Genomic DNA, 25318 nt, shown 5'->3' on the forward strand with positions numbered 1-25318 from the left:
TCACGTTCTCTCGCGAGCCCGCGACCGCCTCCGGGCGCGCGCGGGGAGGCGTCGGCTGGGCGGGGTCTTGTGGTCACGTGACCTCCATCGGGGCCGGGCGTCCCCGCCCGGGGCAGGCACCTGGGGAGCAGGACTTTCGGTTGCCCTTGAATTGGCTGCACCCACTTAGGTGCAGAAGGGCTACTTCCGATGGCCCGGGAGACCGGAGACCAGGTCGCGGGCGCTGCCCTTTGGGCTCCCCCGCTCCCGCCGTTCTTACTCCTGGTTCCTCCCCGCCGCCGGCTGTCACCTAATTTCGAAGTCTTTGGTTCGAAGTTATACAAACAGCGAGCGCGAGCTTGGGAAGTTTTTGGTGCATTTTCTTAAAGTGGGTTCCTTGACATCCTGCTTTCCCAAGCCCAGAATGGTGGCCAGACGTCATCCATCCTCCCCCAGCCCCACCCGCAGCTCTCTTTGTCATTCTCAGACCTTGCCGTTCCTCTGAGATGTGCCAGGAGCGATTGTTGATGTTTCGTTGATGTGGGTTTCCACCCGAGCTGCCGCGCTGAAATCTGGACGGTAGCTGCCGGAGGGTGAGGTCATGGTGAAAATCCCCCTTCACCGGACACTGTGATGCAGGCTCTTCCCTAGAAGGAAGCAGATAAGCAAACAGACCGAGGACAAGAGCCGGCAAATTTTAGGTTTCCTGCCAGATTGCAGAGGATATGACCAGCCGAGGGACTTTTTTTCTATCTTAATAGAGGATTCAGGCCAGGACACCTGAAGGGCTGCCAGGAGACAAGCGACAAGTGACAGCTGGCTTGGCAGAGAGACTGCATCGCAAGGACCCCGGAAGCCAACTTCTTCTCTCTTAGTATTCTAGTTTCAAGTGGAAAAAGGCATTTGGGTCGGTCTCTGTTTATGGCAGTGCAGCCTTAATGCTCCTTGACTGGGGCTTCTGGGGCTCAGAAACTTCTATGTGTCAGGCACTGAGGTGAGAAGGAGGTCAGCACTCTGAGAGGCTCATGAACACGTTTAAATTTAAAAATCAGTGCTAATCAGTTTACTGGCCGTGTTGGGTTAATGGCTGAGGAGCCTCATGACTCGGTAAATTGGCTGCAGTAAACAATACCTACAGTAGGATTATCTCCTGTTGTCCTGGCCAAGCCCACAGGGGTGGATAAGCTACAATATACAAAGTAGGGTCGGTTCAATTCCAGTATCTGTGGATTGATAGGGTCAGAATCACTAGGCCATGCCTTCAGGCAAAATAGATGGTAAAAGTCCACCCGGGATGCAAGATCTCTCTGTAGCCTCAGCTAGTGTTTGGGAAGCTCTGTTCTCCAACCATGAAAGGACAGACCTCTGCCCAGGACAGGGGTATAGCATTGACCCCCAAACACCCATTTCTACCTGGACTTCAGATGCTAATTTGAATTTTACAAAAGCAGGAAGAGGGAAGCCTATCAGTTAACATCTTTTTTTCTTTTTCCAGTAGTGTGTGCAACATAATTGGAGAACCAAGGATCTCTAGGAGGCAGGAAGGTATTCCCGCCCTGCCAGTTCATGTTGTGACACGTAGACCAACAGAGAAAGCTGTTCCAAGCCCTGCCTGTAACCTTCTGTTGGAACAAGCTTGGCTCAGATCAAGCCCAGCTGCTCTAATCAGTGTTTCTGAAAAAAAGAGACCTCTTTGGGCCCAGCCTGGAGTCTGGCTGCAGTTGTCCAACTGCTTCTAACTGTCTGGTCATCAAGCCACCTTGAAAACATGAGCATTAAAATGAGCTAGAGGTTTGGTGGCTCCTCAGAAAGTTAAACATACAATTGCCATATGACCCAGCAGTTCCACTCCTAGGTATATACCCAAAAGAATTGAAAACAGGCGTTCAAAGAAAAAAATGTACACGTGTGTTCATGGCAGCACTATTCAGAATAGTCCAAAGGAGTGAACAACTCATAGATCCATCGATGGATGGATGGATAAACAAAATGTAGTGTACCCATGCAACGCAATTATTCAGCCGTGAAAGCAAATGAAGTACTAATACATGCTACAACGTGGATGAACCCTGAAAACATTATGCTACATGAAAAAACCAGTCACAAAAGGCCACACAGTGTAAGGCTCCATTTATATGAAATGCCCAGAATAGACAAATCCATAGAAACAGCAGATTAGTAGTTGCCAGGGGCAGGGGGAGGGGAGAACAGGGAGTGACTGCTTAATGGGTATAGGCTTTCCTTTTGGGGTGATGAAGATATTTAGGAACTGGATAGTGGTGATGGTTTATTCACAGAACATTAGCAATGTACTAAATGCCCCCAAACTGTACACTTTAAAATGGTCAAATGATGAATTTAACGTTGTGTAAATTTCACCACAATAAAAAAAAAATGAAGTACGGAAAACAATAGTTTCCATAAAAGTCTTTGGATGCATTTAACATTGTGCAATATTCAGTGAATAGAAGTGTGATTATGGTTTTTTGGGTTTTTTTTTTTTGGCCGTGCAGCTTGTGGAATCTTAGTTCCCTGACCGGGGATTGAACTTGGGCCCTCGGCGGTGAAAGCGCAGAGTCCTAACCACTGGACGGCCAGTGAATTCCCTGATTATGATTATTTTAAAGTAATGCTAACAGTTTAAATTATTTGCACCAGAAGCAAATCCACTCTAGCTGTTGCTTCAGGTTACGTTGTAATGATATTAGTAATATTCTAATTTTCAGATAGTTTCATAACCAAAAAAAATTCTAAACTTTTTAAGGGAATATAGAGTTTGTTGGCTGGAATTGGATTGGCTGGCTACTCCATTTTCAATAGACCCAGATGTGAATTCATTGGAAACATCTGTATTAGCCAGTTAATCCATATGCAAATGAGGGGTTCTGATGCCCAGAGGAGCTGTGATAAAATGATTAAACAGTTAATTAGTTGCAGTGCTCTTTTCTTTCTGGAAACTCTAAGTCTAGTGGTAAACAGTCTTGCTAGATAAATAATGAAGGTGTGACTAAAATTGTAGAAATGCATTTCCAGATGGCTTTTCTACTCTAATGTGGGCACCTTATGAAGGATCCTTTCTAGCAACACGGTCGATTCCTGAAATCTACTATTTGTTCTTTTTTTTTTTTTTTTGCTGTGCTGCTTGGCTCGCAGATCTCAGCTCCCCAACCAGGGGTTGAGCCTATGCCCCCTAGAGTGGAAGCACAGAGCCCTAACCACTGGACCACCAGGGAACTCCAACCATTTGTCAGTTGCTGTTGGAACTGAAAGAAAGTTTTCCTATCTTACAGTCACAGTTTTTTAAAAAGTGGCATTACTTAGCCTGTTTACCAAACTCCATGCCAAATAACTCTGGGCTGTTTACAAAAATCAGTATTTTCCACGAAGGACAAACATTTGTCACCCTCAGACATGCTCGAAAGAACGTGCCAGAGGCTCTAGGAACAATTCCAAAAGAAGAGTTAAAAACAAAAAAATTTTTTTTGGAACGATGGGGTATATAATTTAAATAAGTGTTTCACCTGCCAAGGTGACTACTCACTATTCACGACAGGACCACACCCATGTACATATGTTTATTTAAAAAATCAGTCACATTACTGGACGGTGAAAGCATGTGTTAATTTTCTAACAAGGTTGGCGACACATCCATGGTTCTCGTTACTGAACTGTCTCCTGTGTCATCATCAGTGTTATAAATAGGTGGATTCTAATTCTTTCTTACAGGTAAAACAGGCACGGATTTTTCGTATCTTCCTTTCTGCCCCAGGAAAGGAAGGGAATTCCCTAGTCCTCCCATAATACAAATCCCTTACAGTTGTGTGTGTGTGTAATGTTTTAACTGCCACAGAGCACTTTGACCTACTTGATCTCATTCTCTGCTCACAATAGCCTGACAGGAACACCCAGCATCAAGCTCACTCCCAGAGCAGGAGGAAACTGAGGGAAGAAAGGTCTGAGTGATGTACTGCTCACAGCCTCCCTCAGCCTGGCCACTCGCAGAGCCAGAACTAAGAAATCCCCCCTTTTGACTCTGAACCCAGGGCTCTTTCTGATATGCCGAAAAGCGGTAGTTCCCCGAGTGCCCAAGTGTATGAAGATCAAATTTAAGGAACAAGCAGTTAAGTTTGTTTGTTTATTTGTTGGGTGGTTGCTTGGTCTGTTTTTCCAGCCCCTTTCAGGCTATCTGCCACCTCAAAGTTTACCAGCTTTTAGGCTGATTCTACTAAGCTGTTCTCTGATGGAGTTCAGGCTCTGGTTTGTAAAATGTTCCAGGTGGTTGATGTAGAAATAAGAAAAAAGGAGCCACGCTTCTGGCAATATTTACTTGGTGGCGGAAGCCCCAGATGTTCCCTTAACGTGAGTTCCATATGAAAAGGCAACTTTTGTTGTTATGAAATGCGATGGTGCCCCTACCAGGATAAGCCTCTCATGGGGAATGTTTTGTATGAAACTTGGCACGTGGAATTGCACTGTCAGTGGGTTTTGTTGCTCTTGTTATTAAGGGAGAACATGATTTTAATTACTGGTTGTATTTTTCTCAGCCTCCGAGAAAGATCCATGCGCTGGTGTTGACAAGCTGTGACCCCACTCAGCTTCTCCAAAGTCAAAAGCCTGTGTCTGAAAGACATACACCAGCTCTCGTAGAAACCCTTACACCTTGCTTACTGCATTGGACTCATTTATGGGCAGTCTACTTATATAACACTCAACACAAGGCTTTGCTTGGAAATCTGAAGCTCTTTCTGGGAAACTCAAAACATCCTAGCTCAATCTCTCACCTTTCTTTTTTCCCTTACAGCTTTTCAAGGTGAGGATGCCTTTTTATGTTTTATTGCCTGTAAATGGACTGCCCCTTGCCAGTAACAGGTAAAGGTCCTCTAACATAAGTTCTGTTTCTCCAAAGAAGTTTAAGTGCAAAATCTCAGCTGATTCCTGTAAATTAACATCCTCTGACCCCAGTCTATCTGCTGCGGTTTTTTTTCCCTAGGAACATGGAGTAGCAGGAACCACGCTCCTGGCTAGCTGGCTAGCTGGGCATCATCACACGTCATGGCCTATAGACCTAGCCTTTGCCTCAGTATAAATGCCAGGACGTGTTGACCATCATGCAGTAAGGGCTCACCCAGGGGCACTGAGAAACAGTCCATGTTGCCTTTGTCAGACTATGACAGCCTGGCTCCCTGGAGCAAATAATGTCATCAATGCATCTGTCTCCAAACTCCTGTGTCAACTGCTAAGGCAAAGGAGGGCTAGCTCACCGCAGGACTCAGGGAAAGGCACCCACTGCTGAATCAGAATCACAGTCAGGGGTCTGGAAGATGAGCACCGGCCCCAGAGGTCCTTCTCTCGCTTCGGTTGCTGCTTGTCCCCTAGCCGGGGGAGGGTTATGCCAGACCCACACACGAGAAGATGGGGAGGAGATAAAAGCAAGAGAGAGCATTTCTTTGTGCGGCAAGCAGTTCTGTACTGTGATTGCTTTCCCTTTTTCTGCTAATACACAGAATGGTAATAGGAAAAAGTCCCTCAAGCAGCAAGTTGAGGTCATCTGCTTTTCTGGTTAAACCATAGGAAGCATATCAGATTGTTTGCTAGTCGTTTCGTTTCCCAGAGAGGGAGCAGAGTATGGGAACTTGGGGAGAACTCAGTTAACATATCCGAGCCTTGCCTCTCCTATCTGTAAAATGGGAGTATTGATACCTAAAGTTATGTCCTGAGGATTAAATTATAGAACAAATGCACTCCATCTCAGCCCATACATGAGAGATTCAGTTTTAGATTATTTGAGGACGAAGCTACCAAACTTCTTTAAAAATCTTCTGAAGGTTTAGCAATATTGTGCTGGTCAGAACGTCATCCCAGGTATTTCCTGAGCTCTTCCTTCTATGGTTGAAACATCTCTCTTCTAGAGAACCATATTCAATATCCTATGATAAACCATAATGGAAAAGAATATATGTAAAAAAAGAATGTATATACATGTATAACTGAATCACTTTGCTGTACAGCAGTAACTAACACAACATTGTAAATCAACTACACTTCAGTAAAAGGAAAAAAGAAAGAAAGAAAGAGAGAAGAGAACAACAACAAAAAATCTCTTCTCTTTCCTGTGCTCAGATTCACTCACAGATGCTGATGTCTCTCTTCCCCAACAGTGTCTTTTGATAACAACAGTGAGAAAAATACATGCATATTGGATGTTGTCCCCCAAATCTGAACTCTGAGAAGGGCGGGGTTTATTAGTTTTCACCAGCACCAGGAGTGTCAGGTAAGGAATCACCTCAACCAGAGGGCAGAGGTTCAAGTGGAGATGTCAGCACAGTGCATTCAGAGCATGGGCTTTGTCTTCTAATCTGTAAATTGGGTGCAATAATCTCAGAGTATTTGGGGGGCATTATATAAAATGACAGGGCAGACTTTTAGTCTGTGTCACCATGTCTCCTTCTGTCAAAAGTATTTGCTTGTCCAATTGATAAAGCAACAGCTGCGCCATCAAGGTCACGGGGATGAGGGGATGCCTCATCCCACACACCATGCTCTGTTCACACCCCTCCCTATAGCCTCCATTGGACACCCCTCGCCCTAGGGGTGGGTGCATTTGGTGTGTGTGGGAGCACAGGCTATGGGTGGGTCCCTTGGCCTCACCCTGTGAGTAGGGACTGCAGCAGAAGAGGGTCAGAGCAGGACCTTCTAAAGCACAGGTCGGGGGCAAGGGGGCTTCTCTTGCTTGGAGCTAGGACAGTACTGGCTGGGAGGGTATAATGAGATACCATCTAAATTGCCCTATTTTACAGACATGGGGCCTAAACTAGACCTCAAAAACCTCCAACCCTCCAGGCCCTTGAACTGGGTCCCCACAGGGAAACTTATGAATGCTCAGCCGAAACACCACGTAGAAGTCATCCCTTAGCCAGTCCCTGGCGGGGGACTTTTGTGCTCCTCTGGCAGAAGCTGCCAAGGTTCTGGGGCGTCGCCATCCTTCCCAAGGCCACCCCGGGCAAGAGGTCAAAGAGTGTTCTGTAGAACAGCAGACACACCATGTGCTTTGGCCCAAACCTCAGTTATTCCCTTACCCTGGATTTCTGCTCAGGGCCTGAGGGGCAGCAAAGAAAGTGACCCCAAGAAGTTAAACCCAGCTCCAAGGGGACATGGGGTTCCGTGGGACCACCTCAGGCAGGATGTGAGGCCCTTCAAGCAAAACTCATCCTCTGTAATTTAGAAGCTCTGTGTGTGCTTTTTGGAGGGCAGAAAGGGCGAAGGGCTCGGATGTTAAAAGACTGACACCTAGGGCCTCCCTGGTGGCGCAAGTGGTTGAGAGTCCGCCTGCCGATGCAGGGGATACGGGTTCGTGCCCCGGTCTGGGAGGATCCCATGTGCCGCGGAGCGGCTGGGCCCGTGAGCCATGGCCGCTGAGCCTGCGCGTCCGGAGCCTGCGCGTCCGGAGCCTGCGCGTCCGGAGCCTGTGCTCCGCGACGGGGGAGGCCACAACAGTGAGAGGCCCGCATACCGCAAAAAAAAAAAAAAAAAAAAAGACTGACACCTATTGCCCTAGATGCTTTTCTCAGTAAGAATCCTGCAGATCACAGAGACATTTGGATAATTTGTTATAATCCCAGTTAAGGAATTGGGATTGGGGAGCTATTTAACTCCCCAGGGAAAGCACGGTGAGTTCTGATGTACGTCCATTTACGTCTTGGGTTCCCAAAAGATTTGGCCCTCCCTGGCCCTATTCTTAACTATTTAATCTTCTCCATAAACCAGGGAACAAATAGTAGCAGGCACTTTATCAATAGCCAGGAACTAAGGGGTGTTTCTGAAAAGCCTTCCCACCATCTCCCAGCATAATCCTCTCATGGAATAATGGCATTTTCTTAGGGAGATGTTTCTTTTGACAAATTACTCTCTTGGTGAATTTCATGCCCATCCCAAACCTGTGCCAGCCATTTTTCTCGATTGGCCGGCAGTGGGAGAAAACACCCAAAGTTCTCCCTGTTTGGCTTCGCAGGCTGTCTTCCTCTATCTCAGCTCTTTTCCTTCCCCTGCTCCCTCTCTTTCCCTGCCCCCTCTCTTTCCCTGCCCTCCATCCCCCCGGCCCATTATTTCCTTCCTCCCTCCCTCCCTCCCTTCCTTCCCCTCTCAGTCTCCCCGGGCTGATCAAGATACCTGGCCTCTGAGGTCCTACAGCAACCTCACCCACCATCCCCCATCCCAGCCTTGGTCACAGCGGACTGTAACTGTCCCCTCCCTCACCCACTGCACCAGAATGTGGGCCCCCCGAGACAAGGGACACAGCCAACTTCACTGGTACCTTCAGCATCTAGCATGTCGTATGGTAAAGGCTCCCTAAAAGTAGGTAATTTAAATCAGTAGACACCATCTGCCTGCTCCCAGGTTGTTTTCCCACATTTCTGATGGCTGCCAGCTGGATTTGCAGCCCTCCAGGACTGGAGGGTCGGGTGCGGTGACTACAGGGACTCATGGCTCAGCCCCACTTGGCAGAAGCAGGGTCCCAGATCGTGCTACATGCTCTAACTTGGCACTGCCAGATACTACCACGTTATGAGTTAAGTGACTTGAACTAGCCAAAGGGTGTGCATGGCGTGGGGTGATTAGGACACACCATCCCACTCTGCACATCAATCAAGTGGCCTGCTCACAGCGGGCAAGCAGGATGGCAGGGTTTGCCTGTGTGGGCCAGGAGAAACTAGAACTTGAGCCCTCATCCTTCTCAGCAGCAGATCCTTCGTGGCTGCCCACTCCTATCAGACATGCGCTGGGGCCGCAAGAGCAATAGCGAGAGCCAGGCAGGGGTGGGATCAAATCCCAGCTTTGCTGCTTCATGTACCTGCCATGAGAATCCTGGCAAAAACCACCTAAACTCTCTGAGCTTCTTTTTTCTTTCTTTTTTTTTTTTTTTTTTTTTTGCGGTACGCGGACCTCTCACTGTTGTGGCCTCTCCCGTTGCAGAACACAGGCTCCAGACGCGCAGGCTCAGCGGCCATGGCTCACGGGCCCAGCCGCTCCACGGCATGTGGGATCTTCCCGGACCGGGGCATGAACCCGTGTCCCCTGAATCGGCAGGCGGACTCTCAACCACTGTGCCACCAGGGAAGCCCTGAGCTTCATTTTTGTTATCTGAAAAATGGAGCTAATTATGCCCACACTTCACTGAGTTGCTGAGAGGGCTCAGTATGATGGTAACATGTAAAGTGCCTGACAAAGTGCCTTGCCCACATAGGTGTCAGATAATGTAGCGTTTGCTGCTAGGTGTTGGGGATTGAAGGTGGTTAATGATTTTGTTATATAAATATGGAGATTTAAAAAAAATACAAAGTTGTGTATGCTAAGTTTTAAATGTACTCTACTGATCACTGCTTCAGGAATCTAGAGTTTTGAACATGGCTGTTTATAAAAATATAATGCAAGCCACAGACGTAACTTTAAATTTTCTAGTAGCCACATTAGAAAAAAAAAGTGAAATTGATTTTCACGATAGAGTTTATTGAACCCACTATATCCAAAATATTTCAACATGTAATCAATATAAGGATTATTACAGAGATATCTTACATTATTATTTATTGGACTAAGTCTTCAAAATCCAGTGTCTGTTTTTACATTTGCAGCGATCTCAACTCAGATGCTAAATTTTTCATTGAGGACATCTGGCCTGTATTTAGATTTCATAAAATTTACAGTTGAAAAAACAGAGTCACAAAACCAAATTGTTCCCAACATACTTAAACATTTCCCAGTACCTGAGTCGAATTTTTTTTCAGTCTTTACATTTAATTAAAATTTAAATAAAATTTAAAATTAAGTTCCTCACTGTCACGAGCCATATTTGAAGTGTTCAAAAGCTACTTGGAGCTAGTGGCTGTTTCCTGGGCCAAACCATGGGAAGCAGACGGAAGCCTGGAATGATTGTTTGCAAAGAAAGGAAGGGCATTGCAGGCAGGTGCCCGGCATGTGCCCAGGACACCGTGGGAGCCATCCGTTTGATCAGAATCAGCCAGGTTAGGTTGACGAGGCATGGTGGTGTCAGGTCACAATGTTGAGATTTTACTCCGTCGCTGAGCAGGAAGCACGGTAATACTCTTGAGCAGGGGGCGGGCGCCATGTGCAGTTTTAGTCTGATGCACCTGGCGCTGGTGTCCATGAGGGGACGAGAGAGAGGGGGCCCAAGCCAGGAAGAGCAGCTTGGAGGTGGCTGTAGTAACTCAGGTGTGTAGTGACAGTACCTGGCTGGCGTGAGAGCGAACGGAACCGTCCGGAGACTCCTCAGAGGCAGCCTCCACAGGACGTGGAAAGCCACGAGCCTCTTTAGTGTGAGGGCAAGGACACAGGCAGAGATGCTAGGAGGCTTGGAGACCGCGTGCCTGCTTGGGAGACTGGCTTGACCCTGAGAGATTCAAGGAACCAGGGTGTTTCTGCCTGTCAGAAAGCAACTGCCCAAGACAGATGGCTGAGCCCAGGCCCAGGAGACTGTTGTTCTTTTTTTTTTTTTATGTTTTTTTTTTTTAAGCAAATACATAATTTACAGCATCCACTCCACCCTCTGAATCACACGGTGACCCTGGACTTTGCCCAGAGTCTCTGAGATTGTGAAAGACACTCCTTAATTCTAGGGAACTCCTTGAGGTGCTGGGTCCAGGCTGGAGCCGAATTAAAGACTTCAGAAGTTGGAGGAAAAGTCGAGGCTGCAATGGCTCCCTGGCTAGTTTTTCATCCCCTTCACAACCTCCCCGGGAAGGCATGACTTCTAACGTGACTTGAGGCTTTGCTGTGTTGTAAGGGAAAGGACAGCTCCCTGACCTAACCCCGCCCCCCAACCTAACCCCGCCCCCGACCTAATTCCGCTCTCACCCCTCCACGGCCCCCCCTCCACGCTCCGCCCTCCCACCCCGCCTCCGCGCCCCGCCCCCCCCCCCCCCCCCCGGGCTCCTCTAATCCTCCTGTGGCCTGAGTCACCGTGATGTCCAGTCTCCTCCTGCAATGGTCCAGGTCAAAAGCAAGCCTGTGGCTGCTGGCACACAGGGAGGGACTGACCTATGGAGGGTGAAGCCAGCCCAGCACTGCCTTGTCTGGACACGTGGGGAGCGTCTGCATGGGCTGGGCACTGTGCCGCGTGTTGTGGGGTACGAAAGGGAGGGCGTTTACGGGAAGGTTGCAGTGGGCAAGACCAAGTGGCCAAGTAGCCATCACAGTGCTAAGTGGGGAACAGGGACAGCTGATGTGTTAGAGCACATCTACCAGCCTGGGAGCTCGGCTGGGGCCTCAGAAAGCAGGTGAATGGGATCTGAGTTGTTCTGAAGGAAGGGAAAGGGAAGAGGGAAAATGGGAAGGTGGGCGTTCTGAGGTTTTCTTATTGTCCTGATGAATGAACCTAACTGGAGGGGTTGCAGGTAGTTCTGTGTGGGACACGAAGGGGACACGTAGGTGACCGTCATGGCCCCAGTGTGTGCAGAGCAGTCCTCTTCCCCAGGCGCGTCCAAGCAGCTTTGCACTCACGGGCTGGTTGGGGCTGGGCAGGCAGTTCCTCTGGGCACTGGCTGGGCACCATATGTGGGTTCTTCTAGGTCAGGCGGCTGGAGGATGCAGTTTGTGTAAACTGCAGGCATGGCCCGAGCACTGTGTAAACATAGACTATCTCCCACTCCAACGTTTCCTTTGGGGAGGCTCCCCCTCCAGCTGGGATGCTCGATTCCAACTTTCTTATCAACTTGAGCTTCCTACCCTGATATAAGGAAGCTATTAAAGTCTGGTTCCTGGTATTGCCTTGACCACCCAGGCTATGCTTGCATTGAAGTGAATGCCCCCTTAGAGGAGAACATTCTTCACCTTTGAAAATTCTTTAGCCTCAAATGTCCCACATCAAACAAGCCTGCAAGCATTTTGAAAATGTTTCTCCAAAGCCTTATGCCCTTAACGTTTACTTTCTACTCCAGCTAGTTTACGCCTATTTACTTGGCTTTTGCAACCCTCCTTGGCAAAAGGCAGCCCAGGCTGCCTCTCTCACCCTATTTCTAGAGTTTTTTCCTTCCCAATGTTAGTCTCCTTTTTACTATCCCTTAAATAAATCCCGTTCACCTCTTTTAAAATTTTCCTCATACTTCCCCTGTCTCCCCTTTGCCCTTCTGATTATCAAAGCCCTACCCTCCTCTCTGTCCAAGTGCCACAGAAATAAGGAATTTGAGGAAAAAAGTGGCGACGGACACCCCTCAAGATCTAGCTGTAAGAACTCCACGCATTCCCTAAGCCCTCTTACCTTCATTTTTCTCCCTCTCATCTGAACTCCTGTGGAAGTTATAGTCTCTGCCACACAATTTAGGACGTGGTGGGGGTCAGCCTCCAATGAGTCTCTACTCCAGGTGTTCACACCCTTGTGTAGCCCCTCCCAAAATGAACAGGGTCAACCCCCATAACTAGTAGGTTATTGTGGCTCAATAAAAAACAATAAGAGACGCTGGCTTCTGCATCCAAAATAATCTCTTGGATGATTTTGCAGGCAAGGATCCAGCTGCCATATTGTGAGGACTCTCAAGCAGCCCCATGCAGGGGTCCACATGGGAAAGAACTGAGGCCACTGCCAACAGCCAGCGCCAACTTGCCAGCCTCGTGAGTGAGCCATCCGGGAAGCAGATCCTAGTCAAGCCCCAGGTAATGGCTTGTCTGCAGCCTCTTGAGAGATCCCGAGTTAGGACCAGGCAGCTGTAAGTGGCTGCCGAATTCCTGACCCACAGAAACTAATAATAAGTGAGATAATGAATGTTTCTTGTTGTATTAAGCTGCTAAGTTCTGGAATGATTTGTTATACAGACATAGAAAACTAATTCAGAACGTAAAAATAAAAATGATAGTAATCATAATAGTAATAGCAATTAATATTACTGAGTGTTTCATAAATGCCAGGCACTGCTTAGCACTTTATATATAATATCTCACTTAACAGTATAGTCAATCATAATCATCACCACCACAGTTAACACTGGTAAAGTGCCAGAAACTAAGTGCTGCACGCATATTCTATTCAGTCAACGAAGTGGGTATGGTGATTAGTATCATTCCCATCTTACTTTTAAAGAACTTGAGACACAGAGAGGTTGAGTCATGTGTCCAGGGCGCACACAGCTTGGATGTGGCAGAGCTGGGACTGGAACCCAGTCTGGCTCTAAAGCCTGCACCCCCAACCCCTCTTCCCTACACCGTTTGTGCTGGTCTGTGTGAGCCTTGGCTCCCTGATACAAGCTGACTCTTTTTTTAGTGACTGTGCCTTTTGCCTTTGATTCTCCACCACAGTGTGCAGATAATAAGGGCTCAATAAATGCTTAAGGATCTATGGGATCCCCACTCAGCCCTCAGTCATTCAACCAGTCGGTGGTGGCACTTACCACTTGTAAATACGGCAACGACCTTATCACGTGTAAATACGGTAATGTCCTTATCACATGTAAATACGGTAAAGCTTTTTCCAGGCGGGAGCAGAACTGCTGTCACACGGAGAGACCAAGACAAGGACTCTGTATGGGGATGTGACCTGAGGCCACTCATGTTCCTCGACCCTCCACGCTTCTGTCCCTCCCATCGGGGTACTTTGCCCCGACTGTGGCCCTGGGAACATGGAAAGCACCTTGCATTTACCTGTCAGACGCTGGCTTGGAGATGCTCCGACAGCCACAGGTCACTTGAAAGTGCAGTTGCTCATGTCCCACATCAACATCCGCCCCCTCCGGCCCTGCCTTGGGTCTGGGAGTCCGGGAGGTGAGAGCTTGGGAGAAAAGAGGGTGTGGGTCTCCTGCAAAACTGTGGGATCCTTGTTACCACACGGCTACTGCCAGGGGCTGCTGGAAGGAGCCTGATAGAACAGGTGGCTAGAAACCCTCCCCAGAGTAAAGGTCCTTTGTGTCGTGTTGCTCCAGTGTGGACCTGACGGATGACTCAACAACTGCTTTACAAATTCATTTTACCAAACACCTGGGGAGCTCCTCCTCCGAGCAGAGCCCCAGACCAGAAAGATGAATACGACAGGGTCCCTGCTTCCCAAGTGCTAACAGCAAGCGACGAATACTGACTGAATATATAATTCAGACCTCTTTCAAGGCCTGGGGGGGAGGGGCGATGGGGAGATGGTGGGGGGATAGGGGGATGGGGAATTGGGATGGGGAGGAGGCCAGTTGCCAGGCCCCGGTTTTCACATGAGAACACCGTGCTCAGGGCTGCTTAAATGTTAACCTGCTGGCCTGCTCAGCCTCTTGCCTCTGGAAGCAAGATGCCAGGCTGGATGGAAAGAGCTGTTTCTACATCTGTTACAAGGGCTTCCTGGAAACACAGAAGAAAGGAAAAGAAAGCCCAGGCCCTTGAGTCCCAGCCTGCTTCTCTCCAGGGAGCTGTGAGTCACCCTTGGGAAGTAGTCTGAAGAGCCCACCAGAGCATCCCGAACCTTTACTTGATGGTCTTGACCGTGGCATGGCCTCCCCAGCTGTCTGACCTTCCCAGGGCTGCTGCTGTAACAAAGTACCAACACTGGGTGACTTAAAACAATGGAAATGCACTGTCTCCATTCTGGGGGCTACGTGTCCTAATTCAAGTGTGGCCAGGGCCACGCTCTCTGTGACAGCTCTAGGGGAGGATCCTTCTTTGCTTCTTCCAGCATCTGGTGTTTGCCAGCACTCTGGGCACCCCTTGCTTGTACACGCATCACTCCGCTCCCACGGCCATCATCTTCCTTCTGTCCAAATTTCCTCTTTTTATAAAGATGCCAGTCGTATTGGGTTAGGGTCCATCTGACTTCATTTTAATTTGATTTTCTCTGTACAGAGCCTGTTTCCTAATAAGGTCACATTCTCAAGTAGTGGGCATTTCTTTTTTTTTTTTTTTAATATGCTCAATGTGATTCTTTTTTTTAAATTAATTAATTTTATTTATTTTTGGCTGTGTTAGGTGTTCATTGCTGCGCGCGAGCTTTTTTTTTTTTTTCTCTAGTTGCGGCGAGCAGGGGCTACTCTTCGATGCAGTGCACAGGCTTCTCACTGCGGTGGCTTCTCTCGTTGGGAGCACAGGCTCTAGGTGCGCAGGCTTCAGTAGTTGTGGCATGCGGGCTCAGTAGTTGTGGCTCGCAGGCTCTAGAGCACAGGCTCAGTAGTTGTGGCACACGGGCTTAGCTGCTCCACGGCATGTGGGATCTTCCTGAACCAGCGCTTGAACCCGTGTCCCCTGCGTTGGCAGGCGGATTCTTAACCACTGCGCCACCAGGGAAGCCCTTGGGCATAGCTTTTTTGGGGACACAATTGGACTCATATCACTGGTCTCACCAGGCTATTCTTGGCAAGCCCAGTAGCCAAGGGAGAAGGAGACAGGGAGACAGGGACAGAGACAGAGAGACAGGATGGAGCAGGGTCAAGAAGGAGATAGCAGGAAACAGACTCAAGAGCACACACATGACCTACATGGGAATAGAATCTAAAAGAGTGGATATATATGTACAGGCATAGCTGATTCACTGTGCTGTACAGCAGAAACTGATGCAACGTTGTAAATCAACTCTACTCCAATAAAAATTAATTTTAAAAAAAGAGCACACACAGCTGGATGTGGTGGCCTTGAACAGGAGAAATGACCCCTTACCCTCTGGCAGAATCCTCCAGCCGCGTTGCCTACAGAAACGGGAGGGGTGGAGGTCTGGTCGGGCACTGGGGAAGAGCTCTAGCGTGGGAAAGGGCAGCAGAGGGATCCGCCAAGTTCAAGGGGGGGACGTGTAAGTTTGAGGACTCAAGTGAGCTGGTAGCCTCGGTGACAAGGCTGACGGGTGTCACAGCCGGGCTTTCCTCAGGTTCCCTTATGCTCTTGCATGTAGGTTTCCGCTCTCCTGGGGGATGTACAGGCACGAATGTGGGCGGCAGGGCCCACGAGGCTCTGAGAAGTCAGTTCACCTGCTGACCTGGGGTCCCGTGAAGGAGGTGGGAAGCGTGGCCGCCGGGGCCCGGTGCCCCGAGGGGCTGGGCGGGGCATGCCCTGGCCTCTCCGGGCCTGGCGAGGGGAGCGAGGGAGGGAGAGCCGGAGGGCCCGGAAGCCGGTTCGCAGGGCCAGAAGCTGGAATCCAGGATTTGGAGGCAGCACATTTCTGGGTAAGGACAAGGTCCAGGGTGTGGCTTTGGGGGTGGGTGGGTGGCCGGAGCGAAGGGGCAGCAGGGGTCCTTGGAGGTCTGTGAGGTGGGGAAGTGCGATGGGTCACCCAGGGGCCTAAGCACAAGACGCTGAACACAGGGAAGACACCTGGCGGCCATGCTGGTACCTGCGTGGCTGGAAAGAGGCGGAGCTGGGTGGCGCGCGCCCCCGAGGAGCGGGGCCTGTACGTCTGAGCGCGGGCGTGTCCGGGGAAGCTAGGAGGGGCCTCTGGGCCGGGCTGGGCTGGGCCGGGCAGGTGGGGAGCAGCTAGGGAGTGGCCCCTCGAGGGCTGCTGCCTTTCAAGGTGGAGTTCTGGGGGGCGGAGGGCAGTCTGCTTAGGAAGGGGGTCCCATGGGGGCGCGGGTGGAGAGTGTGCGATGCCGGGGCAGGACGAGGGGTCTCGGGAAGCTGTCCCACAGGGGGCAGGGTGCCCCGGGAAGCTGTGTGTCACATGCAGGCACGAGCCAGCCCCAGCGAAGAGGAAGGAAGCGTGGCTCCGACCGGGGCGCAGGGGGCTTCGGGGCCGCAGCAGCGGTCAAAGATGTGGACGTGCTGGCGGGGATTCAGGCCGAGGAGGAGGAAACCAGTTCAGCCAGGCAACTGGTTCGACGAGTGCCCAGGACAAAGCCGGCCGCCTGAAATGACCAAAGAACAGTGTGTTCGGGAGGGTTAGGGAGCATCAATGGCTGGAAAACTAGCGCAGATCCCGGGCCGGCCACGAGGGGGCGCCGGCTTCCTCCCGGAGGCACGGGATGCTAGCAGTCCCCGCGGAAGATAACTTCTGAGTTTGGATTGAAAAAGAGAAAAAAGTTTGGTGTCTGCAGGGCAGCCTTGGCGTTGATCCTGGAAAAGCTGCCTACCCAAGGAGAGAAAGGAGACCAAAGGGTAGGACTGCTGCTTCCAAGGTCAAGGTGCCCACTACTGTCACTGGGGAAAGAGAGAGAAGGGGTGGGGAGGACAGGAACGGGAGGGAGGGAGAGACGCGGTGCTGAGATCCACACGGGGAGCAAAGAGAAGTAAGGGCGAGGGAGATGGGGGTTGAAACTCCCCGTCTAAAGAAAGAAAGTGAAACTTGTGGATGTTGAACAGAATCCTCGCAGGTGCCTCTGGTTTCATTTCCTTCGCTCTCCTGCATCAGTCAGCTTCCTGAGCCCTTCCAGAGGGGCTCTTCCCAGGAAAATCAGAGCCAGAAGGCAGCCGGGTGGGAACTTTGGAAAATCCCTGACTTGGGAAAGTCACAGAAGGACGTGGAAATAACGCCTTTTCTTTCTGATAGGGGCTAAGTTGGAGACCTGAGCTTCGTCTGAGGGTCAAACGGGCCCGCGGAAGCCACAGCGAGACAGGATCTCCCGCCTGGTCCAGGGCAGGGCTCCTCAGGGTGGGCAACGCAAAAGAGATGCCGCCTGCAGGAAGCTCAGGGCTTAGGAGGAAAGGGCTTGCCCATCAGACGAGTCACCCCACCTCCTCCAGAGCAGAGGGAGTGAAGGGGTGGAGCCGGGATGGGAAGGGGGGTGCCGGGGAGCAGCAGCCTGGAGGGGAGAGGAGCCTTCTCTGTTCATCTACTCCTGCATCTTTATTCCACAAACATTTACGCCACACTTCACGGGGTGGGGGTGGGGGAGTTGCAATGCAGTATAGCAGTTTCTCTGTGGACTTTGGTGCTGCACTGCTAGGCCGGAATCCTACCTCTGCTACTTCCTGGTTCTGTGCCAGGCCTCACGGGGCCTCTAGGTTCTCCCCTGAACGGTGGGCAGGGTATCCAGTTGACATGAAGATTGTCTTTAAAAAACACACCAGTGCCGGACTCCTGATAGCTTGGCCCTATGAGTTTTGTTGTCATTATCATTATTACCATCTGGAAGGTTTCCAGGGGGGTTTCTGGCACTGCAGGAACAGAAAGGCCCTTGTGCCACCTTACGTAAAGTGATTGCAATGACACGTCCGTGCATCCAAGGACAGGCAGCAAAATCAATGGACAGCGGGGCCTATGAGCGCTGAAGAGACAGAAACTGAGACTCCTGGGCCCCGGGGTCCCTCATTTCTGTTCTCTGCGAGTCTTTCTGAATCTCCTTCTTCTCTCATATATTGACTAAAAGCCTCCTCTACCCCAAGTGCTGGAAATAGCATGTGGATAAGAGAATCAGGTCCCTGCCCTCATGGGGCTGAGGGTCCTGTTAGGAAGACAGACATGCAGTACCGAGAGACTCACATAGGATCAACCATGCTGGAGCACTTGCCAGATTTTCTTCCTTTTTTTTTTTTTTTTTTTTTCTTTTTGCGGTATGTGGGCCTCTCACTGTTGTGGCCTCTCCCGTTGCGGAGCACAGGCTCCGGATGCTCAGGCCCAGCGGCCATGGCTCACGGGCCCAGCCGCTCCGCGGCATATGGGATCCTCCCAGACCGGGGCACGAACCCGTATCCCCTGCATCGGCAGGCGGACTCCCAACCACTGCGCCACCAGGGAGGCCCGATTTTCTTCCTTTTGAAGGCTGAATAATATTCCATTATATGCATGTATTACATTTTATTTACCCATTCATCCATTGATGGACGTTTGGGTTGTTTCCACCTTTGGGCTACTCTGACTGACACTACTATGAAAGTTGGGTGTGGGGGCTTCCCTGGTGGTGCAATGGTTGAGAGTCTGCCTGCCAATGCAGGGGACACGGGTTCGACCCCTGGTCTGGGAAGATCCCACGTGCCGCGGAGCAACTGGGCCCGTGAGCCACAACTACTGAGCCTGCGCGTCTGGAGCCTGTGCTCTGCAACAAGAGAGGCCGCGATAGTGAGAGGCCTGTGCACCGCGATGAAGAGTGGCCCTCGCTTGCCGCAACGAGAGAAAGCCCTTGCACAGAAACGAAGACCCAACACAGCCAAAAATAAATAAAGAAATAAATAATAAAAATAAAGGAATTCCTTAAAAAAAAAAAAAAAGAAAGTTGGGTGTGCAAATCCAACCTTTTCCTTTTACAAGTGAAAAGAATTATAGTTGCGGAAAGTGGACCAAGAAGAGGCAGAGTGGAAGGACCTAACCCAGTCTGGGGAGGGAATCAGGGAAGGTTTTCGGCTGAGGAAGTGACATTTTGGCTGGAACACCAAACATGAGAAGTTAGCCAGGTGAAAAAGTAAATGAAGAAGCGTTTTGGCCACACGTGACAGCCCTGGGACAGAAAGAGGCTTGGGTTGTTCTAGGAATGGAAAGGGGGCTGGTGTGGCAGGGGCATAGTGATGAAGGGGGCGACGGGGCGCACCTGAGGGGTCTTGCAGCACTCATTACCGATGGGCTTTTTCCTAAGAAACAGAAGCCCTCGAAGCAGAAGAGTAAAATGTCCAGATATGGGGTTAAAAAAAAATGGCTCCTGTCACAGTGGGAGGAGTGAATTGGGAGTTTGGCCGGGTAAGGGGTCAGGAGAGAGCATCACCCCCCTTAGACAGCATCCTAGTTGCCCAGGCAAGCAGCACTGATGGCCCCAGTCCGCCCTTTTCCGTCCCACCTCCCCAATCACTCACACTTCTTTTCCCAGATTAGCTATTATCAAAATTAGAAAAATTCACTTCTCTCTATTCCCAGATTTTCAGTAGTGAGCATATATTTATAGCGGGAGAAAGAGACTTGTAAAAGCAAAGGCATCAATATTATGAAGCAGAATCCACCTGACTCCTGTTTGAAGGAAGTAGAATGTGATTTCTTATGGGGGACAGAGGCTGGGACGGTATGGCCCTATTTGTCTTTGTTAGCGTCTAGCAAGTGTTTCTGGGAAATTTCTGCCCTGGACTCACTGCAGGGACTCTACTCCTTAGGATGGCGAGGATGGAGGGAAACATTCCTTACTGGGTGGGGGACGAACTGGGGGTGACTAGGAGGTCTCACTTAGCTCAGATGATTCTGTGTGAAATCCCTGAAGTCCTGGCAGCCAGCCACCTCGCTCCATTCCTCCCCGCTTCCTCCCTCCCTCACTTGCTCAGGCATCTCACCTGGAAGTTATGTGGATGCAGGGGCGAGAGAGGAGATCTCAAGCTGCAGGAATGAGACATCCTTTTACTTCCCAGCTGAGCTGATCAGTTTAGATGGACAGGCGTGATCTAATCAATTGTCTTGTAAGGAAAGCAAGGTGTTCATCAAATTCGAATACATTTTCACCACACTGTTCTCCCTCTCACACGTTATCTTGGGCTCTAATTAAACAGTGTAGATTGGACAAATATTTGGATAAATACAGTCACATATCTTGAAGATCCTTGAGATTGCACACTTTTTTCCTTTCTCCCCCACCTTGTCTCTTCCACTCATTACTCAGATATAATTTATGTAATTAACTTATATCCCAAGTCATTCCAAAAAGGAGTTGTTGTGGCTTACCAAATGACAAAACCCAGGTAATAAAACCGATGATCTATGAACTCAAATAGGAAAACAGATTGGAGAAAAAAATTAAAAATCAAAAGTTCATTCCAGTTGCTCCAAGGAACCCTAATGCCAGATTTGAAGTGTTTTGCTGATCAGGGTGAAAAAGGAAACTGGATACACATCTCTCTTGATCAGAGAAAAGGATACATTGTGATTTTCTTTTTCAGGGAAGACTTAGCTTTTCTTGGTGCTAAGCTTGGAAAGAAATTTCTCCTACACTACCTGGTAGAGAGACAGAATGGACACTATCTTGACAACTGTTTGGGATCAAGTCAGCATTTTTTCAAAAAGAAATTCATATGACTTATTTCAATAATGACTTTTGGTAATAGTCAAAAACCCTAACGCTGCAGATTTGCCCAGAGATGCTGATTCAGTGTGGGCATTTGAAAGCACACTGGAGGAAGCTCAGACTGGCAAGAATTTTTGGAGACAAAGGCTATTTTCTAATGTATCAGCCATTCTTTTTTCTTTTGCAACTTTGAAAATGTAAACATGATGTCACCAGTGTTGTCATCCAAATCATTATGATTTTTAATAGGATGCAATTTTGGGTAAATCCTGTGACCTGCAACTATAGACCTATCTCCACGATTCAGGAAGAACTGGGGATTTGGTCATTCAGACACGGGTCCACTTAAGCTAGTTCTCATCTGAACGATGTATTCATTTATACCATGTCTCTTTTCACAGTTGGACCACTGGGGCATACAGGAGATGCATAATATAAAATGGTCAGCTATAAATTAAAAATCAGGACAAGGAAAACACTAACTATGCAGTCAAGACCAGGGTGGGTATAGGGTGAGGTTGGACAGAGTGCAGATATGATGGCAATACAATCCTACTGTTGCTACAGATTGGTTGCACATTTGTTTTGGGCTTTGGGGGTCGGGCAGTGATAAAGTCCACTTTTCCCCTGTGGACCACAAACGTCTTGCTGAAACACAACTATACTGTATCTCCATCATTCTCCTGAGCTGTAGCCCATTACCTCCACGAAAAACTAGCTAGAGACAGTGCATTTGCTCTTTGCCAACAAGGGTCCCCAGGGGCCTTCACTTATGTTTGTAAGAGCTCTTGGGGTCTCTCTGTCTTGCTCTGTGCTGCTGTTCCATTCTCATTTCTACCCCAGGCTTCCACTGCCTTCCACTGCTCAGACTTTGTCCCCCTCCTAACTTTAGCTCACCTATGGCTTTGCCCCACCACGGGCCTGATTCCGCCTCGGGGCTTCTTTTCACATCTGGCCGCCTCTTCTACTGGCTCACGTGGTTCCTCCAAGAGTGATAATCTGGTTGGTCCAGTTCATCATTTGACATTTGGCCATGTTACAGGTTGTTGGCCTTTCTATGGACTGGTGGCCTGGGTCAGGTGCTCCAGTGCCCCTGGTCCAGTTAGCCATGGGTCGATTCACATGGTCCAAAATATGAGCCAGGGAGTGGGGGGAAGGGATGTGGAGGGACCTGTAGGTGAAACCATTTTCCTCGCCGCGAGGTTCAAGCCCTGCAAGCAATCAAAGACCCGCCAGGTGAGCTGGCTCTGAACTTGGATTCGCCGCTCGTTCTTCCATCTCCAGCCAGTCGTGGAACCTTTTCCCCATCTTATCAGTGAGGATACTGCACCCTCCTTGTGCTTCTTCTTTGGGGGGAGTTGGTTTTCATTTTGGTCTTAAGATTACTGAGCTACTACATATGATCTCACTTATAGGTGGAATCTAAAAACGCGACACAAATGAACTTATTTAGAGAACAGAAACAGACTCACAGACACAGAAAACAAACTTGTGGTTACCAAAGGGGAAAGGGGTGGGGATAAATTAGGAGTTTGGGATTAACAGATACACAACACTATATATAAGATAGGCAGTCAACCAGGACCTACTGGATAGCACAGGGAACTCTACTTGATATTCTGTAATAACCTATATGGGAAGAGAATCTGAAAAAGAATGGCTATATGTCTACGTATAACTGAATCACTTTGCTGTACACCTGAAACTAACACAACATTGTAAATCAACTCTTCTCCAACATAAAATAAAAATTTTAAAACACTTAGAACCATGACTGACAAGTGTCCTAGATGAGGGAGACATTGTAGGGTGGGGGACACGAATATGACTGGGACTCGGGACACCTGGATTCTGATCCCATTGCTGATCCACTGGGGGACATCAGGCAAGGCACAGGTGACACAAAGTGATACAGGTGGCCACTCTAGATACCGAAAGTTCTTTTCTAGTTTACAGAGCCCTCTCACATCTGTTAAGTAACTTACACAGCATAAATATCCAATGACTAGATGATCTTAAAGCTCTAGCTTTTCAATAAAATCTGATTCTTAAGTAAATACACACACACACACACACACACACAATCTCATAATAGACAAATCACCGTCTAACCTAACTGAGAAAAAAGAGAGAAAGCCCAAATCAACAAGATAAGAGACCGGGGAAACAATTACAGACACACACCAATTTAAAATTATCCTGAAATTACTTTGCCCGTCCTGATGAATTTGGGAACCTGGATGACATGGGCGGTTTCTCGCCCTCTGTCATGCGCCATCGCGGTCGCCCCGGCTGCATCTCATTGCTTTCTGGCAAGTCATTTCCCTGTGAATCGACCAGACCTCAGAGTCTGGTTTCTGAAACGCTTATTCTAGCACTTTAACCCAGAGCTAAGATGTCAGAGTGGCGTGGCAGGAACTCGGCTCTTCCGCTGGGGTGGGAACCAGATTATCAGAAGACTTGTTTGCTGACTGCCCCTCTGATGGCAACTGCCCACCCGCCCTCTTCTGACGTCAGCGTTATCTGCCACGCTTGGGCGCCCAGCTCTAGAAGGAAAAACAGGCAAGTCCCTGGTCCTGAGAATCCTGCCTGTTAGACCTGGGAGGTCTCACCCTGTGGGAGACTGGTTAGCTCTAGTCCCTCCTTTATAGATGAATAAATTGAGGACAAGGGGAATGATGTAGTTGTCAAGTTGATACTATTTTCGTTCATTTTGTGCTCTTTCTATTACACTATCTTTTTTTTTTTTTTTTTTTTTTTTTTTTTGCAGTACGCGGGCCTCTCACTGTTGTGGCCTCTCCCGTTGCGGAGCACAGGCTCCGGAGGCGCAGGCCCAGCGGCCATGGCTCACGGGCCCAGCCGCTCCGCCGCACGTGGGATCTTGCCGGACCGGGGCACGAACCCGCGTCCCCTGCATGGGCAGGTGGACTCTCAACCACTGCGCCACCAGGGAAGCCCTACACTATCTTTAATGATACTAATATTAATAATAGTAACAACTGATATCTATTGATTTGTGTACTCCTTTATCTCCCCTTAACAACCCTGTTATGTAGGCGGTCATTGTGACATTCCCATTTTACAGAAACTGAAGCACAGAGGGTTAAGTAACTTGCCCAAAGTCACACAGTTTGTTCATTAGTAAATAGCAGAGTTGAGATTTGATCCTACGTAATCTGACTCCAGAGTCTGTACTCTTACCTCCACTGACTACTCCAAGACTTCTTGTATTATTCTGAGATAATATAGGTCTCGGACTATGGGGATAAAGAAGACACTAGGGATGGTAATTTTTAAGAATTCCAAGAGACATAAGAGAAACTATGGTTTATTTGACATTCACCATGTGTCAGTCACGGTTCTGTTTTTTTTTAATTTAATTTTTATTTTATATTGGAGTATAGTTGATTTACAACGTTGTGTTAGTTTTAGGTGTGCAACAAAGTGATTCAGTTATACAGATACATATATCCATTCTTTTTCAGACTCTTTTCCCATATAGGTTATTACAGAATATTGAGTACAGTTCCCTGTGCTCTACAGTAGGTCTTTGTTGATCATCTCTTTTGTTAATATATATAGCAGTGTGTATATGTTAATCCCAACCTCCTAATTTATCCCCACCCCTTTCCCTTTGGTAACCGTAAGTTTGTTTTCTGTGTCTGTGAGTCTGGTTCTGTTTTGTAAGTAAGTTCATTTGTATCATTTTTTTAGATTCCACCTATAAGTGAGATCATATGATATTGTCGAAGTGCTTTTTACATGTATTAGCTCAGTAATGTTAAACCCAAATCAACCCCCCCCCCCCCCACACACACACAAAGAAAAAGCACAGGGAGTGTGCACCATCCTCATTGACAAGATGGGGAAAAGGTTCTGTTACTGGCTTGAGACCACACAGCCAGTGGAGATTCCGGGTCCGGAGCCAGCCCGTCTGAGAGGGCGGGGCAGCGTTCTTCACCGCCAGCCACACTGCCGGTTAGCCCGGTTACTCATTCCGTCCTCAGAGCACCTGACACACAGGTGTCACTTCCCACCCACTCACTTGCTTTTCTCCCGTGAGATGAGGAGACTGATGCTCCTAAGCAATTTGCTAAGGCCCATGCAGGGAGCTGGTGGCAGCCCAGCCAGGGGTCTGAGGCCTGTGATGTTTTCGCTCCCCGGGCTTTGGTGCTGCGGTCCAAGCTCACCCCCTGCCGCAGAGCCTCCCACGCGGGTCCCGGTAGCGCGGGGCTCACCTGCGGCTCCGGGGGTCCTGGAGGAGCCCGACAGCGCTCCCTGGCGGCAGGTGTGCGCCGGCGCAGAGCACGGCCGGCCCGCGGCGCGGCGCGCTGATTGGCCGGCGCGGATTCGGGCAGCTTCCCCGGGGTCGCCGCAGGCCGCGCCACCCAGCCTGCTCATGGGGACGCCGGAGCGCTCTCCGGGGGCTTCCCCTTACCTCCGGTTGTGTCCACGTTCTGCGTCCGCCAGGG

General features: G+C 49.2%; 1 protein-coding gene across 1 annotated transcript; it reads right to left on the reverse strand.

The window, feature by feature from the left end:
* Window positions 1-25247, reverse strand: LOC132479130 (uncharacterized). The gene is made up of 6 exons (XM_060082717.1): window positions 25085-25247; window positions 16274-16458; window positions 15920-16102; window positions 15607-15635; window positions 469-562; window positions 1-120 (listed from the first exon to the last, which is right to left on the reverse strand). The coding sequence occupies exons 1-6, from the start codon at window positions 25245-25247 to the stop codon at window positions 1-3; spliced, it is 774 nt and encodes a 257-aa protein (XP_059938700.1).
* Window positions 25248-25318: the final 71 nt, after the last annotated feature.

This window comes from Mesoplodon densirostris, chromosome 18 (assembly GCF_025265405.1).
Source record: "Mesoplodon densirostris isolate mMesDen1 chromosome 18, mMesDen1 primary haplotype, whole genome shotgun sequence".
Taxonomy (NCBI): Eukaryota; Metazoa; Chordata; class Mammalia; order Artiodactyla; family Ziphiidae; genus Mesoplodon; species Mesoplodon densirostris.

Bases quoted from the DNA above. Each gene is read 5' to 3' on its own strand.
- LOC132479130 (XM_060082717.1), bottom strand. From the start codon at position 25,247: ATGAGCAGGCTGGGTGGCGCGGCCTGCGGCGACCCCGGGGAAGCTGCC. The intron at 16,459-25,084 runs GTGAGCCCCGCG...TCCGCCCCCCAG, and splicing joins CAGGACCCCCGGAGCCGCAG to AACTCCACCTTGAAAGGCAG. The intron at 563-15,606 runs GTAAGGGGTCAT...ACCCTCCGGCAG, and splicing joins CTGGAGGATTCTGCCAGAGG to CTACCGTCCAGATTTCAGCG.